The sequence below is a fragment of the Epargyreus clarus genome, unplaced genomic scaffold (assembly GCF_041222505.1).
Source record: "Epargyreus clarus isolate Ecla_fem2 unplaced genomic scaffold, WU_Ecla_fem_2.2 ptg000035l, whole genome shotgun sequence".
NCBI classification, from domain to species: Eukaryota; Metazoa; Arthropoda; class Insecta; order Lepidoptera; family Hesperiidae; genus Epargyreus; species Epargyreus clarus.
The window spans coordinates 6083316-6102283 of NW_027332240.1; the positions used below are offsets into that span (position 1 = coordinate 6083316).

At 36.6% G+C, this 18968-nt stretch overlaps 1 protein-coding gene across 1 annotated transcript; it reads right to left on the reverse strand.

Moving 5' to 3' along the window:
- Nucleotides 1–7833: 7833 nt before the first annotated feature.
- Nucleotides 7834–13754, reverse strand: LOC140756694 (A disintegrin and metalloproteinase with thrombospondin motifs like). The gene is made up of 6 exons (XM_073092250.1): nt 13497–13754; nt 10084–10626; nt 9788–9883; nt 8666–8801; nt 8286–8393; nt 7834–7958 (listed from the first exon to the last, which is right to left on the reverse strand). The coding sequence occupies exons 1-6, from the start codon at nt 13752–13754 to the stop codon at nt 7834–7836; spliced, it is 1266 nt and encodes a 421-aa protein (XP_072948351.1).
- Between the last annotated feature and the right edge of the window lie 5214 nt (nt 13755–18968).

The window sequence follows — 18968 nt, forward strand, 5'->3', positions numbered from 1 at the left end:
CAATTCGGAAATATAAAGAGTATAATAAAAGTAATAAAACAAGCAAATTTAGTACTGAAACCATCCGTATAAAAGGCCCGCGTAAGCCGGTGTTTATTTCAGAAAATCTAACGCCGAAAGTGAAAAGGCTAGTCTATCTTTCTAAAGAACATGCCAGGTCAAACTCGTTTGACCACTGCTGGGTTTCTAATGGCAAAATACTGATGAGGAAAAAGGAAGGGAACGCAGCAATACTCATCAAGAGTGAACAGGACCTAAAAACCTTGAGTGAACCGGATAAACTGTGACTATTTGTTCAATGTTGTTTCTTTTTTAAGTGCATTTTTAGTCTTGTCTTATTATTTATTAGGACCTTGAATAAGTTTTCACTGTTTTTTTTAAAAATGGCGTTGCTCTGTGCCTGGAATTTCGTACGGTAACGAATCACCAAAATAGTACTATATGTAACCTCAAATTATAGTAGAATAGAGTTTACCACAGCGTCAACTACATATTTATTTTCCTTTTGTGAAAATGTGTACTTTTGTGCCAAATAAAGTGTTTTTGCGGGGAATTTTATTGCACTGCTTTATTCAGAAAAAATCTGCAGCAGAAACACACAGAATTCTCGTTGAGACATATGGTGACAATGCTTTGTCGAATACAACGTGCAGGGACTGGTTTAGGCGCTTCAAAAGTAATGATTTTGACCTTGAAGACAAAGAGCGTTCTGGAGCACCGACAAAATTTGAAGACAAAGAATTGGAGGCATTGCTTGAAGAAGATCCCTGTCAGACGTTAGTAGAGCTTGGGAAAACGTTACAAGTAGATGCGTCAACAGATTCAAAACGTTTAAAAGCGTTAGAAATGATCCAAAAGCAAGGACATTGGGTGCCGTATGAGTTGAAGCCGAGAGACGTAGAGCGACGTTTTCTCATGTGTGAATTGTTGGAATTGTTGGTTACCTGGAAACACTTCAATGGGAAGTTCTACCCCACCCGCCGTATTCATCGGATATAGCCCCCTCCGATTACCACTTGTTTCGGTCGATGGCGCACGGTTTAATCGAGCAGCGCTTCCATTCTTTTGAAGAAGCCGAAAAATGGCTTGATTCATGGATTGCCTCGAAAGATGAGTCATTTTTCCGACGGGGGATTCAATTGCTACCAGAGAGATGGGAGAAAGTGGTCTCTAATGATGGACAATACTTTGAGTAAGCATTGTGTTTTTTAATATTTTTTTTTTGAAAAATAAAAAACAGTGAGAACTTATTCAAGGTCCTAATATATTTTTATTGCGTATTTTTATAGTATTCACTTACACTTCACATCTACACTTCACTTAGTCTCCACCAATCCATATATGTTATAATTTTGCTGAACCTATTGTTTCGTTTCACCCACCCATCATTCTTCGATACATGATATTTGTTGTTTTCTTATAATTATGGATAGTACACAAGAGATTAATAATGATATTGAGGGGTTATCTATTTCTCAAGCATACATTTGCTATCCCGAAAACTGTATTGAGTATATCAAAACTATTACTGAACCTTTTACTGTTTTACATTTAAATATTCAAAGCATCGGGTGTAACTTTAATGAGCTTCAGGTCTTATTAAAACGCGTTAACATACTTTTTGATGTCCTTGTCTTAAGCGAATGTTGGTTAAGTAAATGCCCTTATCTACCCATATTACCAGGATACTCTTCGTTTAAAACTAAACACACAAATCATAATGACGGCGTGGTAGCTTATGTTAAGGCTAACTTACCATGTACAGTGTATACAGGGTGAATTTTTCAAACGGGCCTTCAGGGCCTAATCCGAAACTATAAGAAGTAGCGAAAAATGCTGAAAGGAGTTACGAGGCCGATTTTGATAAAAACTAAAACTGCATCATTAGTTTTTAAAATATCTTTTTCCCTAGCCGGGAATCGAACGAGTTCATTTTGAATAAAAATAAACCCTCTATATTATTCCACTATCTGATAGTGTCGCTTATAAGGATCAAATTCTGGGAAGTAATGTTATGTGACAAATTAAACGAAAAGGAAAATTTTGAAGAAAATACATATTTTTGCATACATTGACATACTAATCCTTAAGGATTATACATAACAAATGATTTATGTATAATTCTTTAGAAACATACATAAGTCATACCATTGAAGAATTTGTTGGTTAATCAACTAATTATTCAATGTTATGACCATGACTTACGGCTTAGTATGAGAAAGTAATAGTTTGGCAAATAAGTTACGGCCGATTTCAGGATTAAATTTTTAATAGAAATAGATAACTTATTAAATAGTATTTTTTATTGTGCGTTGTTAACAACTTAGTTTAAACGTTAAATATGATTTTTTTATCTCTTTGTTTAGTAATCACTCGGATTTGACTCGAAAAAGTCATTTTTGCAAATAGTCAACTTTACGTCTGTATTAACCGAAGCTCCGCCCATAGCAAGTTAAATCTATTATAATGGTCCTTAAAATAACCTTAACTAAGTCGGACATAAAAATATAAATTCTTAGAGAACAAAACGTCCGCTTTCGAATGATTTGAAACATTTAGCCAAAAAAATTGTTAATACACGAAATGTTTAAATTGATGAATGGCGGGAACTTAACTGCCAAATTAATATGAAAAAATATGTATTTTCTTAAAATTGAGGCTTTTCCTGTAGTTTGTCATTTATCATTACTTCCTAGATTTTGATCCTTATAAGCAACACTATCAAATAGTGGAATAATATAGAGGGTGTATTTTCTTTCAAAATGAACTCGTTCGATTCTCGGCTAGGGAAAAAGTTATTTTAAAAAACTAATAATGCATTTATAGTTTTTATCAAAATCGGCCTCGTCGACCGTTGCTGCCGAAAATGCCATGCTCCCAGCCCATATAATTCCAACAAGGAACAACAATTGCCTTGACCACGTTTTGTTAAAAGCTAACACCCCCTCTGTTATATCGGTTATTGACTCTTTTATAACAGATCACGCACCCATTATATTTTGTTGTAGTGTAACCAAAAAAACATCTAAATCTGCCCTCAAAAAAACCCTAATTAATGAAGTTGCATGTGTGAATGAGATTGAGAAGACTGATTATTCGTTTATAATGGCTATGAATGATGCTGAAAGTGCTGCTAATGCCCTGGTTAATGACTGACTACGTTATCCAAAATCCTCGAAAAAATTTTAAATCTCTCTAAGGCATTTGACACCGTCTCTATCCCCAACCTCTTAAAAAAGCTAGAACGCATAGGTATACGCGGACTTGTTCTTGAGATTTTTAGAAGTTATCTAAGCGAACGAAAACTGCGCATCAAAATTGAAAATTATTTGAGATCGGACTTATCTTTATCTTATGGCGTCCCGCAGGGTAGTGTCCTTGGGCCGACATTATTCCTTATTTATATAAATGACCTCTGTGATTTGGCCATAAAAAATTGCAAAGTCTTAGCTTACGCGGATGATACTGCTTTCCTTATCTATGGTATCACATGGACTGAAGCTCGTATCTATGCTGAAGCCGCATTGAGAACGATTGTGGGTTGGTTGGATAATAATATGCTCACCATAAATTTAAGTAAAACTACCTTTACAACATTTTCTGCCAGTGCATCTTCTTTACCAACCGAACCCATCACTATCGCTGCTCACCGATGTAGAGGTGACGAGATTGGCTGCTCCTGCACGAGGCTAACAATGACTGAGACTGTTAAATACCTTGGAGTGCTAATAGATCAATTAATGACCTGGAAGCAACAGGTCGAGGTTACTGCTTCTAGATTAAGAGAATTAATTTAAATATTTAAGATGTTGAGGAGTAATATTGACGATCAAACACTCAAGACGGTATATTACTCTCTGGCACAGTCTGTTATGACTTATTGCCTTTCAGCCTGGGGGGTGGGGGGAGCTGGCAAAACCAGTTTCCTCCGATTGGAGAGAGCGCAGAGAGCAATTTTTAAGCTGATACATTCAAAACCTATTCGTTTCCCTACAACTGAATTGTATGCGATCTCCAAAGTACTGTCAGTTCGCCAACTGTTCATTCGGCAGATTTTACTCCGTAAACATTCAAGTACGCCCCATGTTCAAACAAACAGTAGCTCACGGCGCGCCGTTCGCATACTCAATACTAGCAGATGTACTAGTGCACTGGCAAAACATTCATTTTGACTACCTTGCAACTGTTTTATACAACAAAGTAAACAAAATTGTACAATTATACCCGCTTAGGTACGAGGAATGCAAATCAAAACTGCCGGAGTTCTTGCAAAACTTAACATATGATGAGACTGAGTCACTTATTTCTAACGACTAACTATGAGACGCACATACACTCACGCACACCCAGAAACACACACACACACAACTACACACACACAAACTCTTACAACATATACAAAACACACGTACACCACATCTGCGTTGAACTTTGTCATAGATTTAATATGCGTGTAATTGTATTTTAGTAATTGTTTTTTTTATTTAATTAATATTCTTTAATTTTATTTCTGTATTCCGAGGTGGGCGTAAATAGTGGCGACACAGTTTATACTATTGCCGCTGTTTACGACAATATCATTTGTAAAACTGTTTTTGCTTGAAATAAATCTTTAAATCTTTAAAAATCTTTAATCTTTAAATCTTAAATCTTAAATCTTTTAAAATTACTTTTTCAAAATATGTTTTTCCCTAGCCGGGAATCGAACGAGCTCATTTAAAAAAAAATACACCCTCTATATTATACTACTATCTAATAGTATTGCTTTTAAGGATCAAATTCTGGAAAGTAATGATAAATGACACACCAAAGGAAAAGCCTCAAATTTAAGAAAATTCATATTTTTTCATATTAATTTGGCAGTTAAGTTCCCGCCATTCATTTTCGCCTTTCGCAAATTACCTTTCGCAAACCTTTCGCATATTAACAATTTTTGGTCTAATGTTTCAAATCATTCGAAACCGGATATTTTGTTCTCCAAGAATTTATATTTTTATGTTCGACTTAGTTAAAGTTATTTTTAGAACCATTATAATAGATTTTAAACTTGCTATGCGCGGAGTTTCGTTTAATACAAATGTAAAGTTGACGATTTGCGAGAATGACTTTTTCGAGTGAAATTCGAGTGATTACTTAACAAAGAGATATAGAAAATAATATATAACGTTGAAACGAAGTTCTAAATAGCAAAAAATAAAAATGTACGAATTAATCAGTTATCTATTTTTATTAAAAAATAAATCCGAAAAACGGCGGGAACTTAGTTGCCAACCTATTACTTTCTCATACTAAGCCGTATGTCGTCGTCATAACGTCGAAGAATTAGTTGATTAACCAACAAATTCTTCAATGTTATGACTTATGTATAGTCCTAAAGAATTATACATAAGGCGTATGTTATGTATAACCCTTAAGGATTAGTATGACAATGTATGGAAAAATATGTATTTTCTTCAAAATTTTCCTTTTCCTTTAATTTGTCACATAATATTACATCCCGGAATATGATCCTTATAAGCGACACTATCAGATAGTGGAAATAATCAATTTTCAAAATCAACTCGTTCGATTCCCGGGTAAGGAAAAATATATTTAAAAAAAACTAATGATGCAGTTTTAGATTTTATCAAAATCGGCCTCGTAACTCCTTTCAGCATTTTTCGCTAATCCTTATAGTTTCGGATTAGCCCTGAAGGCCTATTTGAAAAATTAACCCTGTATAGTTGCAAATTAGTTTTAATCCTAAATCCTAAGTTAATGTGTTATTTACTGGTCAATTTTTAGAACACGGCATATCACTAGTAGTATTCCTTTAGTTTCTTATAAGATACGAAGCTTTTGAAATACAAAAGGCACATTATTTAACGCAACAATACTACGGATAGTCGTTCACAAACAACTGAATCATTATTTTTGCTATTTTTATAATACTTATAAAAAGATAAGATTTAAATTCTAATTATTTCGCTACTAAAGCAACTTTAACTGATACAAGTAAATAATGAAATATTCACCTGCCATAGAGCATACCGTTGAGTCGCACAATGCAGACCTGAAAACCAAAACAAAATTAAATCATAGATCTGTCATATCGACGCCTGAAGTTTAAGAAGTGATTAGCATGTGGCCCTTATAGGGCGCTCAAAGGCTAAAAACGGAACCTTATAGCTAATCCTCACCTGTCTGCCCGTCTGTCTCTCCATCTCAGGGTTCTATCTCTTGAACCATAATAGATAAACAATTGATTTTTTACATAATGTGCATACTAGTGGCCGCTATGTACAATAGGTACGCAGTTCAAATTTTCACAACGCTGTATGGCTTGTATGGCTGCTATCATAACAAATACTACAAATAAAATAAAGTTAAATTTGGTGGTACGGAACCCTCAGTGTGCGAGTTTGAGGAATCAGTTGCACTCACTTTGTAAATGCAGCAGCAATGTCGTGATGAGGTAATCGGTTGTAGTTTTTGTCCCTGTATATATATTCTCCCATCCTGGCTAGCTCCTCGTTGGCCATCATGACACCTTTTATATAACTATTATTATATGACTTGTGCAGGAATGAAGTCTGTGTAAAAAGAAAAAAATGTTTCATAGATGCATAATAGACGGTATACCGGACCGCTACGTTCACCACTACGTGCGTAGTGTGAAACTATGCGGGGCGCCGAAACAAAGCTGTTGCGTAGTGATTTTGCATGAATAAAAAAAAAAAGAATAGTGAAAAAAAAATATTTAGCTTATGTTAATTTTTTACAAAATTTTGTCGATTCGAAGTTTGTTTCCTCGCGCTGAGAAGGGGAACAGTAATTTTAATAATAGAGTTAATAAAATCCTGCTAACGTAATACTTTTTGAAGGTGGTTCAGTGAACCTTTTTTATTAAACTTTTTTGTTCTGCCTAAGTACACTTATTTTGCGGTACTATGTTCTGGATTGAAGGGTGTGATAAAGAAGACATATTTATCGGAGGCGTTTCAACTTTGTCCGCAGGGGTAGACAAGCATCGGTCGATCCCAGGCTGGGATTTTATCTTATCAGAACTGGATTACAGATGGACGGCAGTAGCCACTTACCATCAGGTGGACTGCTTGCGCGTATGTTACTTCTGTATTATAAATCAAACGTTAATCACGCCTTATAAATTTTGACGTCCTCAAATAGCACTACTGTTCAGTATACGCTGTTGTTGGGCTAAGTTGCAAGATAATAATGACGCAAAATATGTTAACACTAATAAATATAAACCAATAAAACATCATTTCTTTAGTTTTATATGTGAAACGGCGCAACTTACACTTAGAACAACTCCGACGACAAATAAACGGATTTTGGGGTTTGTCATCCCTTTATATCTGAGGGCCACTGCGTTGAAGAGTGCCACGAAGTATCGCTTAATATCCACGTCACGACCGCCATGCCTGAAAAACATCAAACTCATGGAACCATCTTTTGAACAACGTTTATCTAACCATACACTTTAAACTACATTTTATTCCAAGTTATATTAACTCGGAATTAGAGATGTACTGTCTAAAACTTGTAATACGAGTACCCATATAAAATATGGTTCACACATCCTTCAGATCTTTTTTTAAGAACGCTCAGATGTGCAGATATCCTCATGTTTCCTTTACAGTTTAAGTAAGTTATTTATAATTAATTTCGAATACGCACATAACTTTGAAATATTAGGGGGGTTTGGATACAATCCTCCTCCAGATCTCTCGAATGAGACGTCTAGTTTCACTAAGCTGTCACTGTTCTAATATCAGTACACATATAAGAAGTTTAAATGATATTTAAGATCTTGATGTGACAAAATTTCACTTACGCATATTCTTCGTAGTCCGCGAAGACGAGGATTTCTGGATAGACCGTGTCAGGGACAGTGTTTGATCCATTATTAGAATTTCGCTTAACTTTTTTGTGTACGTGACTTGGTTTAATAAATGCTGTAAAATAGTTATTACATTTATTTTTGTGAGATGGTAGCATCTTCGTGGTCAGAGTCTGGAAGCACCACATCATTTTTCCTATTGTTATAGGGCAAATGTTGTCGTTAGTTTCCAATGCTGCTGCGTTCTAGTTTTAATATGAGAAGAATAATACATGTACACGAGAATCATCAACTTATTCCTCAGGGGTAGCAACACATCTTTGGCCAACCTCATGTAGGGCTCTAGATATCCATGGGTAGCAGTTCAGTTGCCTCTTACTATCAGACGGAGTGCATGCTTGCTTACTATTTCTACTTATATATAATAACGTGACAAACATACCGTAGTCACTTAGAGTGTTGTTGTGAACAATATTCCTTTTGATAATGACGTGCTGGGCGCCTCGAAGAGCAAGTTTTAGACGTTCCTGTTCTGTACTCTCTCTTTTACCTGAATTATAAAATGTATTATTGTAAATATTATTCAACTTTTTCATGAACATAAAAGTTGTTATAAGAAGTAGAATATTGACTGAATAGGACTGAATACTGTATTATTGGGAGTTATCTAAATCGTAATTAGGGAACCTTTTCACAATTACTCCGAGAAAGATACTATTGAATGTGGATTATTTCTTAAATCATAACTATCATAAATATCTTAACATTAATGTGCTACATACTCGCTTGCTACTTCTATAACATAAGTTTAAAAATACTTACCAAAAGCAAGATTAGCTCCCATGGAATCCACATTAGCCATTCTAGAGGAATACATAAAACCCTCGTCTTTCTGAGCCGCAGCTGTCATAGAGTCTGGAATGGCCTTGATCACCAGATCATTACCAATGGATCCTTCCTGCATAGTCATAAAAACTAACTCAATATATCTAAATACAATTGACGATGTCTGTGACAGCCACAATTCCTTGCCTCTTATGCTTATTAGAATAATACAATGACCTAAGACGTTAATAGAATTTTGTAAGTCTGGTTGAATTAAATAATTCGCCAAGTACGAGTCGAACTCGCACATGCAGGCTTCCGTACCACCATTCATTATTTTTACTTATTTTTAATCATTTTAATATTTTCAACAATTATTAGATCACAAACTTAGTTATATGAATCAACAATAGATGGCGTTAGGGCGATGATGAATGATTCGTAAATTTTAAAGAATACTTAGTTATATAACACAAAAATAGATGGCGTTGGGGTGACGATGATTGATACGTAAACAACGTATAATAAAATTAAAATAAATACATTAAAATATGTTTTATAGTTCTTATTTGTATTTATTATAATACCAGTTATAGTAGTAAACAGATTGTAAAAATTTCAACCGTCTTCCTAGTACGGTTTAACAGTTAGATCGAAAAATGCCGAAAAAAATCCGGTTTGTTGTATGGAGACCCCCTTTATTCAATTCAACTTTATATTATATTCAACTTTATTTTATGTTTAGTATTTGTTGTTATAGCGGCCACCGTTATACATCCCCTATAAAAATTTCATGTGTCTATCTATTAACGTTCCGGAGATAGCCCTGTGACAGACGGACAGACAGCGAAGTCTTAGTAATAGGGTTCCGTTTGTACCCATTGGGTACGGAACCCTAAAAAATTCGTTATTTTAGTTCACAGAGTTTTTTAGGAAGTTTTTGATTTTTAAAAATTAATCTATTTCCTCTATTTATTCAGAACAATTTTAACTATAGTTAACATTCTTTACACAGAAAATGCTTAACTATAGTTTTCCGGTAACAAAATATACTAAAGTAGTAAATAGTAAGTACAATTTCGGTAAAAAATTGGTTTATAAATTCAATCCCATACTTACCACTAATAAGCTTTTGTGTTTCGGATGTCTTCTGATAAGTAACGCGGCGCCATTTTCGTCGTCATGATACAGATCCCCAATTTCCTCTTCTCCTTCCTGTATAATAATGAATGAAATAATAAGGATAATTGGTTGAATGTTTGAATGTAACTAAATGATTAATTAACACTCTTTACCTTCACACATGAGCCCATCACTGGGATGTAATAAAGGTGATGGAACTCGTCATTATTTGTTTGTGAGGGCAACATGTCTGTGAACGTTAAAACAAAACTTAAGAATAACCAAAACCTCACCGAGTTGATTTCCTCATAAGCGACGCCAAGGGGATGTGATTCGTCTCTGATTGCTCGCCACAACCTCAAGCCGTCCTTGCTGACCAGCCCTTCCTGCTTCTTCAACACTAATTTCATTTGCTTCCCAAACGCCTCCAGCTCTATCTTGTGTACATCAGTTTCCTGCTCATCTACAGCATGCTCCTTGTCTTGGATTTCATCGCCATTTGATCCATCACCGATATTTTCACTAGGACTAGAAGCAACAAATTGCTCGCTCCTTTTGTTATTAAGCTGAATCATGTCTTTGATATATTGTTTTCCTTTGATAAACACTTCATCGTTTTTTAAAGATTGTTGACTTTCTACTGTCTTCAAGACGTTGGCCGCATGGTGGTTACTTCTCTCAGGTTTCCGTGAGCGGGTATTGGCCGGATGGTCTATGGGAACATTTCGTCTTGATATGTGGTGCGTCAATTGAACTGGATGATACTGTGGTACATGGGTGTGATGCTCTACTTGGAAGACTTGCTGCAATTCGGCTGCTGTCATGTGTTCGTGTATCTGTAAAGAACAAAGCTATAAATATTGTTGTATTTAAACGTGATCGTCTTAGGGCACTTACAGTAATATGAAGTTGTAGTAATTATTATTAATACTTGTTACTTTTTTAAATATTTACCTTAAAATATAACAATGTGAATCAATCAAATCGGAATAGTATTTGGCATGGCAACCCAAAGGAAACAAATTTCTTAAGTTCTGGACAAGGTTAACTTGATATTACTTAAATAAAATTTAATATTTTACTTGAAAATAAGTTGGAAAAAAATATTCTTGAACTTATCGAAGATACTATTTTAAGACAAGTAGTTTTGGTGAAAATACGAAGACTGAATGAAAAAGTTCATGGCACTCGTCCTTGTCATATAATTGAGACTAGCTTACCTTTGTTTTAAGCGAATGTGCGGAGAGAAGGATACAAAGAAAGACAGTTATTGATAACCATTGAGCTGGTAACCCTATCACACCCATAGTGAATCCTTACACAACAAACACTTAAATAACTGCAAATACTGCGATATTCTAATCTCATAGGCTTATGTGCATAATTGTCCGTCTGAACTCTAATTCGGCTTCAGAGTGAATCTATATACGATTAAAACTCCGTTTATAAAGGATTTCGGTTTACCATACATGGTAATACTGACGTAACATTTATCAACTATTTCCTCGGTTTTACCCATTTAGTTACCTATTTTGTCATGTGCGATATTAATTAATAATAGAACCTAATTAAAAATAGCATTTCATCTAAATTGATTCCTCTGAATGATTTGATTATTATATTTCGTATATTATTATCATTAAAAGAAGCAGCAGACGAGAGTGGAGTCTACTTTTTATACGTAGCAACTGCCGCCCATGAACACCTTTATTGAAGCCTCGATAAGCTTAGTCTTGCATGAGGTTAAACAAAGGTGTGTTGCTACCCCTGCGAACTAAGCCGAACGCTTCGTATAAGTGTCTCGGACCGTCACCCTTCAAACCAGAACATCATCATCAACCTATTATTGTCCCCCACTGCTGGGCACGGGTCTTCTCTCAGTATGAGAAGGATTAGGCCATAGTCCACCGCGCTAAGTGCGTATTGACTATTATAGACAGGGTAGACTTCACATACCGTTGAGATTTTTTTATACACCCCTTAGGTATGCAGGTTCTTTAAGATGGTTTCCTTTGCCGTTTTAAGCACGTGATAATTAATTTCCAATACGCACATAATTTTGACAAATCAGTTCACGTGCAAATGCACGTAGCCCTGATTGTGTACGGAATTTGAACGCCGGACTCCTCGACCAACAGGTCGTGTTTCTTAACCACTAGGCTATCATTGCTACACACCATAACATAGCACCGCTTAACGCTGTTGGTATGAAACAGAAATAGAGTCGTTTGCCTGTGGAGATGAACCACAAGGGTTTCTACATCATACAATGTTCCAAGAAGGTTTACCTATTAAGACAGCTAATTACATTGTGGAGGGCTGCAGAGGGTAACCTTTTATTTATCCCTCAATTTAGACGAATTCAACGACATCTCTTAAATTAAAATAAGTCTAGTATTTTAAGCTGTTGGCCATCATCAAAGAATGAGACAGACATACAAAAAAAAACACTCGAAAAACGTTACCCTGGTAACCCTCGAAAATCTGGTAAAAGACAATAAATTATTAAAAGAAATAATACTAACAGACAGATCTTTATTTGAAATGAATACGTACAGTAACATATTTCTGACGTCCACTCTGATAATTGTAGGAAAAATATTAATATAATGAAATACATATATAAAATATTAATATAATGAAATACTCTATGGAATTAATGACTTTCCTTCCGTGAGAAGGAAAGTCATTAATTCCATAGAGATAGGCGCAACGTTACACTGATAATTATAATTTTAATGGGTATTTTGGAAATGACGTCCAGCCTGACTAATATTATAAATGTCATGATCAGTTTCTTTGTTTTACACGTGTTAATTACTCAACCGATTATCGTTAAATTTTGCATACACGTTGTCAGTGGTCCAGAAATGGATCCAGAAAAGGCCTGTGATTGAAACAGCTGAAATTTGTCCAACGCAAGTTTTAATGCTGTCTTTCATTCCGAAAAAAGTCCTGTTTGCAAATGATAGAAAAACAAATTTTAAGATGCCACAGTAATCCTGATAAAATGTCACTCTAATCGTCCTGTCTATGATGTTGTATCTGTCATGAAAGTTTTTCTACAATCATAAATGGAAAACATGTTCTCCCATAACGTTAAAAACGTTTAACTGAAAATCTATGGTCATATCGACAAATTAGGGACGATCTTTACCCATCCGTTTTATGGATGAAATCTGTTTTATATCAAAGTTAGTGATCGCCTAGTGTTCAAGAAACTCGACCTCTTGATCGAGGGGTTCGAGGTTCTAATCCTAGGCATGCACCAATGTTTGTTTCAAAGTTATGTGCGTATTAGAAATTAATGATCACTTGCTTAAAAGGTGAAGAAAAACATCGCGAGAAAACTTGCATACCTGAGAAATCTTAAAGAAAAAGTTTTCTACCAATCCGAACATGGCCAGCGCGGTAGACTACTTGTATAGCCTAATCCTTCTCTTTCTGAGAGGAGACCCGTGCCCAGCAGAGAGACAGTAATGGGTTAATGATGATGATGTTAAAAATAGGCTTCGTGACTAGCTTAATTAATAGCTTAGTTTAATGAATGCGTGATGTATAGCTGAGTAATAGGGATCCTCTGATTTTTGGCTGCCTTCCTTTTCGTCTCTGTCCGAACTGGTTCCTGCGCCTTAACGGCCAGCGCTGCAGGTTGTCCGTGAACGGCCCTTTTCAATCACTCACAGTTTGGCGATTGCCTCCGAACCATCTCCACCTGAGGAGGGACGCGTGCTTTGGCTCTAGCCTTCCACCCCACAACTTTGGACCAGGTAGGTTCAGCCAAGGTCGACGCGGCCAGTGGCTGCATCAAAATTGTGGCCGACTCTATGTGCCCTGCAACGGGCGTGGTTTTCTGCCCTAGGGGAGGCCTGATGGCTCTGCCTGGGAACAGTTCATCCTTTAAGGACGCAAGTTTTTTGTCAATCATGGACCCATTCTTGTCCATGAGAGCATCCACTCCCATCCCGACCCTCCTCGCATCAACTTGGGCCGGCTCCTGGTTTTTGCGTTGCTGGTTCAGCTCTGCCGTTAGAGCCTCCACCCTCCCATTCAGGCCAGCTAGCTGGGAGCGCAGCGTGGCGTCTCTTTTTCAAGGTGTGCAGTGGCACCCCACTGCACAACCTCGGTTGACGCCGCCTGAATGTTGCCCACAGCGACACGGATGGCGCGCACCATGTCCCCTTTTAGGTTGCGGGACTTGTCCGCGACCTTTTCTATGATCTCTAGGTTCTCTATTATTCGAGAACCGAGGTCGTCCGTGTGGTGTTCAACCATTTCCCGGCTCAGTTCTTCAGTACTAGGGAGGGAGGCCTTAGACCTAGTTTTCGCAATTGGAACCAGAGGATCCAAGAAGTCGTCATCTTTGCCCGAACGGCGCTTTACAGGCTTCTTCATGGGCCAGTCGCCTTCGCTAGTACATGTTGGCAGCGCCCTCTTTCGTGCGGTGCTCACCGACGTGGCTGCTGACTGTCCCGACACAGTCGACATTATGGAGCAGTCTGATAGCTCATCAGAGTCTGACGATATAGCTGATTTAGGAGGGGCTACTGCCTTCCTCCTAACCGGCCGAGCCTTCCTCGCCACCGTTTGTACAGCGGCCATTTTGTCCATCGGGGTAGTCGTGTTCACGAAGGTCGACGGATTGCCGACCTACGAGGCAATTGCTGCCCCCCCCCAGAGTACGAGGGGCTGCCCTCCGCCGTAGCAGAGGGGTGGGATTGTCCCTTGCGGGTACAATTGGCCTTATCTATATTTACATCTTTGAAGGGGTGAGCTCCCCTGGGTCGCTCTTAGTCTTTTTTTTTATATACTATAAGAGTAGCGGACGATCATGCAGTCCACCTGATGGTAAGTGGCTACTGCCGCCCATGGACATCTGTAATAAACCCCAGATAGGATTAGATATTCCTACCTGAGGTCGGCCACAGATGCGCCGCTACCCCTGAGGACTAAGCTGGAACGCCTCGGAAAAGTCTAGTCCTTCAGCCTTCGCCTTCCGGTATGAATAACTTTGCCGTATATAGGGATCATTAGAACACACAAGCCCCCCCGCCACGACAAGGTGGCAACCCGTTGTTTAGTTCATACTACCTACCTACCTAAAAAAAAAAACTGTACCCTTAGTATGAGTTTTTATATTTCGGAGGAAGGGTACGGAAGCCGGCTGACATACATACACCGTCCTCAGTAGTAACGTACCAGTGATCGGCTTCAAGTAGATCCTATAATCTATATAATAATAATATCTATAATCTATATAATAATCTAGGCGGAGTTGGTTCGTTGACGTAAATTCCAAAAATACCCATCAAATTGTAATTATTAATTTAACGTTACGCCTATTTCTATGGAATTAATGATTATCCTTCCGCGTATTTATCAAAATATACAAACAATACATAATTATTTTATTAAAATAATTATATTTATACTTTTCCTATAATAATCAGGGTTGACGTCAGAAATATGATACTACATGTATACATTTCAAATAATGATCTGTCTGTTAGTATTATTTCTTTCATTAATTTATTGTGTTTATCCAGATTGCGGAGTGTAATGTTTTTCGAGTGTATGTTTGTATGTCTGTCTCATTCTTTGATGTGCCCAACAGTTCAAGCAGCTTGACGGTTTTTAACTTAAGATATAGTTGGATTCGTTTAAATTCTGGGATTCTGCGATATAGGGTCAATTATTAAGCTGTTGAAGCTCAGGTCTTCGGAGCATAGCTCCTGTATTATGAATTAGCAGTACCCGTGGTTTCGCCCGCCTTAATAAATATAATCTACACTAATATTATAAAGAGGAAAACTTTGTTTGGTTGGTTGTAATGAATAGGCTCAAAAACTACTGGACCGATTTTAAAAATTCTTTCATCATTCGAAAGCTACATTATCTACGAGTAACATAGGCTATATTTTATATGATATATATTTGATAAATAGATTTTGAGGCGGTACAAAGTTATAGTATAACGTATAACTAAAGTACTAGTATAACATATAACTAAAGGACAAGTATAACATATAACTAAAGCCCGCGACCCTCACCTTACGCTTTACTTTTTGAAGTGAAAGCTTATTTAACGGCGTTGTGCACTTTTTGTGGTGGGTAAATGGTAATCTCGCGTCAACACACGTGACCTGATCGAAAATTCGTAAGACGGAGGGAAGAATGTCATGTTTGTGTACAATAGCGCAATATATGAATATTGCGTGTTTCCACATAAATTATAGTTATTTTATACTGATAACTAGCAGAACGCGCGGCTTCGCCCGCGTAAAACATTATTATATGACATACAAATACCTGTAATCGTAAATTTGTACCTAACAATTTTAACGATAAAGAAGCATTAATATTTAATTAATAAAGGCTTTTTTCCTCACTGTGTACCTAAATTGGTCATGCTTTCTTCAGAAACATACACTAAAACTCTAATTAGTGTACTGTAATGAAACTTTCTTTAAAATATAAGTTTCATGTAGGATACAATAATTATTATTTACACCATACCATAGGAACCGTCCGTGTTATATGGGGCCTTACATACAGTGGTTCTTTCCAGGGTCTCTGGCTGGGCGGTTAGAGCTCCCATTCTTGCCGCCCGCAACTCCAGAAGTCTCACTTTAGTCTCGTACGACATGCAGGGGATACTGTAGCCCTGTTCTAGCCCAAAATTTTAATCTAAAGTCTATGTATCTACCACATCACCATCACTAATCCACGCATACCCACCACAACCATACCCCACGGCAGGACAAAATGTTGGCACGCAGTGTGTCCAAAGTAGTTGCGATGTACCTAATCAGTATACCAAAATGTAGGCTAAATTGAATTAACTTACACATTATCATATATGAAATTTGCACCCCTTTAACGTTGTCGTGTATTTGTCTGAATAGACGTTATCTGAAATTTCACGTTTCTAACTTCGAACCTAAAAGATTCCCGTATAAATACATATAACACTTCTTTTACCTCCTTAGTAAAATTTCAAAAACATTCCTATGTACATATGCATCAATAGATACTTTATCAGCAAATTTCTGAAAGATAATATTCAACACCAACGGTCGGCAAACCCTGTCGGGTCGCGGGTGTCGGGGAAAGTCGCGGGTCTGCGCGTTACTAATAATTGGCCAAGTGCAAGTCAAACCCGCACCTGGAGGGTTCCGTACAACCAAAATTTTCATTTTTTTTTAATTTCTAGTATTTAATATTGTAGCAGCCATTAAAGTACACACATTGTGAAAATTTGAACTGTCTACCTTTAACGGTTCAAAATTTAGTTGGAAAAATATCGAATAGCAGTTTGTGTTGTATGGGGACCCCTTTTTGTTTTTAACTTTTTTATTTTTATTATTTGTTGTTATAGCGGCCACAGTTATGCATCCTCTGAAAGAATTTTAAATGTTTATCTATTACAGTTCCAGAGATAGAGCCCTGTGACACACGGATAGACGGAGGGACAGCGAAGTCTTAGTAATAGGGTTCCGTTTTTATCCTTTAGGTACGGAACCTTAAAAAACCGCTGTTCTGCACTTCAGCACGCGCATTTCATTCCCATGTTAAAAATATATGTTACGTCGGCCCGTGGAATTTCGTCCTACACTAAACGTCTCTGCTTTTTTCTTCTATGTTCTTTTTTCAGACACGCCAAAGGAAGTAACTTCAATAACGGTTTTTAAAGAAAATTTCTTTACTAATAATACAATAATGGGGTTGATTGTTGAGTTGCTAAAAATGCTGAAACAGATGTGTAAACAGAAAGGCATAATGCATACACCCTTTTATAGCCGTCTTAAGGGTTGATCTAAAAAAAACAGTGATACAGATGCATTATTGAGTCTAATGATAATTTTTCATAGTGGTTGCTTCCAAATTAACGGATTATAAAATAAAGTTCCAACCCCTATTTAACGACTTTAAGGGTTGATTTAAAAAAAATGGAAAAATAAGTGATATATTATTTACAACCAGATAGCAACATACCAATTTTCATAGACTTTGCTTTAAAATCTGCTGACTTCTAAACGAAGTTTCTACCCCTATTTTATCCTCTTAAGGGTAGGTTTTCCATAAACATTGTTAAAGAAGATCTATTATTCCGTACCAGAAAGCTAAATCCTATTTTTACAGCCCTTGTTTCCAATAAACGGATTTTAAAATAAAGTTCCATCCCCTATTAAACATCCTTAAGGGTTGATTTTCCAAAAACTGTGAAATAGGTCTCCTATTATTTTCAATCAGAAAGCCAAATAACAATTTTCATAGACTTTGCTTAAAAAGCTGCGTTCTTCTAAACGAAGTTTCCACCCCGATTTTACCTTCTTAAGGGTAAATTTTCCATAAACGTTGTTAAAGAAGCTCTATTATTTCGAACCAGAAAGCCAAATGCAAGTTTTTATAGTCCTTGCTTCCGAATTAACGGAGATTGAAATAAAATTTCACCCCCATTTAACGACCTTAAGGGATGATTTTCCAAAAACAATGAAATAGGTGTTTAATTATTTTCTATGGAAAACTCATATACCGATTTTCATACAGTTTACATCAAAACTGGAGGACTTTCATACAAACTTACAACCCTTATTTAACCCACATAAGGGTTGATTTTCCAAAAACGGTAGAATTAAAGTTCCACTATATCTAATCAGTAAGGCAAGGACTAACTTTCGTAGTGCTGGCATTCAAATTGGCAAATTTTAAAATAAGCCGTAACCCCTATTTTACCAACTTAAGGGTTGATTTTCCAAAAATGGTGAAATAGGTATTTAATTATTTTTAATCGTAAACTCAAATACCGATTTTCATAGAGTTTACATCAAAACTGGGGGAATTCCATACCAACTTACAACCCTTATTTAACCCACATAGGGGATGATTTTCCAAAAACGGTAGAATTAAAATTCCACTATATCTAACCAGTAAGGCAAGGACTAACTTTCGTAGTGCTGGCTTTCGAATTGGCAAATTTTAAAATAAGCTGTCAACCCTTATTTTACAAACTTAAGGGTTGAATTTCCAAGAATGGTGAAATAGGTATTTTTAATTGTAAACCCAAATACCGATTTTCATAGAGTTTACATCAAAACTGAGGGAATTCCATACAAACTTACAACCCTTATTTAACCCACATAGGGGATGATTTTCGAAAAACGGTAGAACTAAAGTT

Bases quoted from the DNA above. Each gene is read 5' to 3' on its own strand.
- LOC140756694 (XM_073092250.1), bottom strand. From the start codon at position 13,754: ATGGGAGTGGATGCTCTCATGGACAAGAATGGGTCCATGATTGACAAA. The intron at 10,627-13,496 runs GTTCGGAGGCAA...TGTTCTTTACAG, and splicing joins TCCCTCCTCAGGTGGAGATG to ATACACGAACACATGACAGC. The intron at 8,802-9,787 runs GTAAGTATGGGA...ATGACTATGCAG, and splicing joins AACACAAAAGCTTATTAGTG to GAAGGATCCATTGGTAATGA.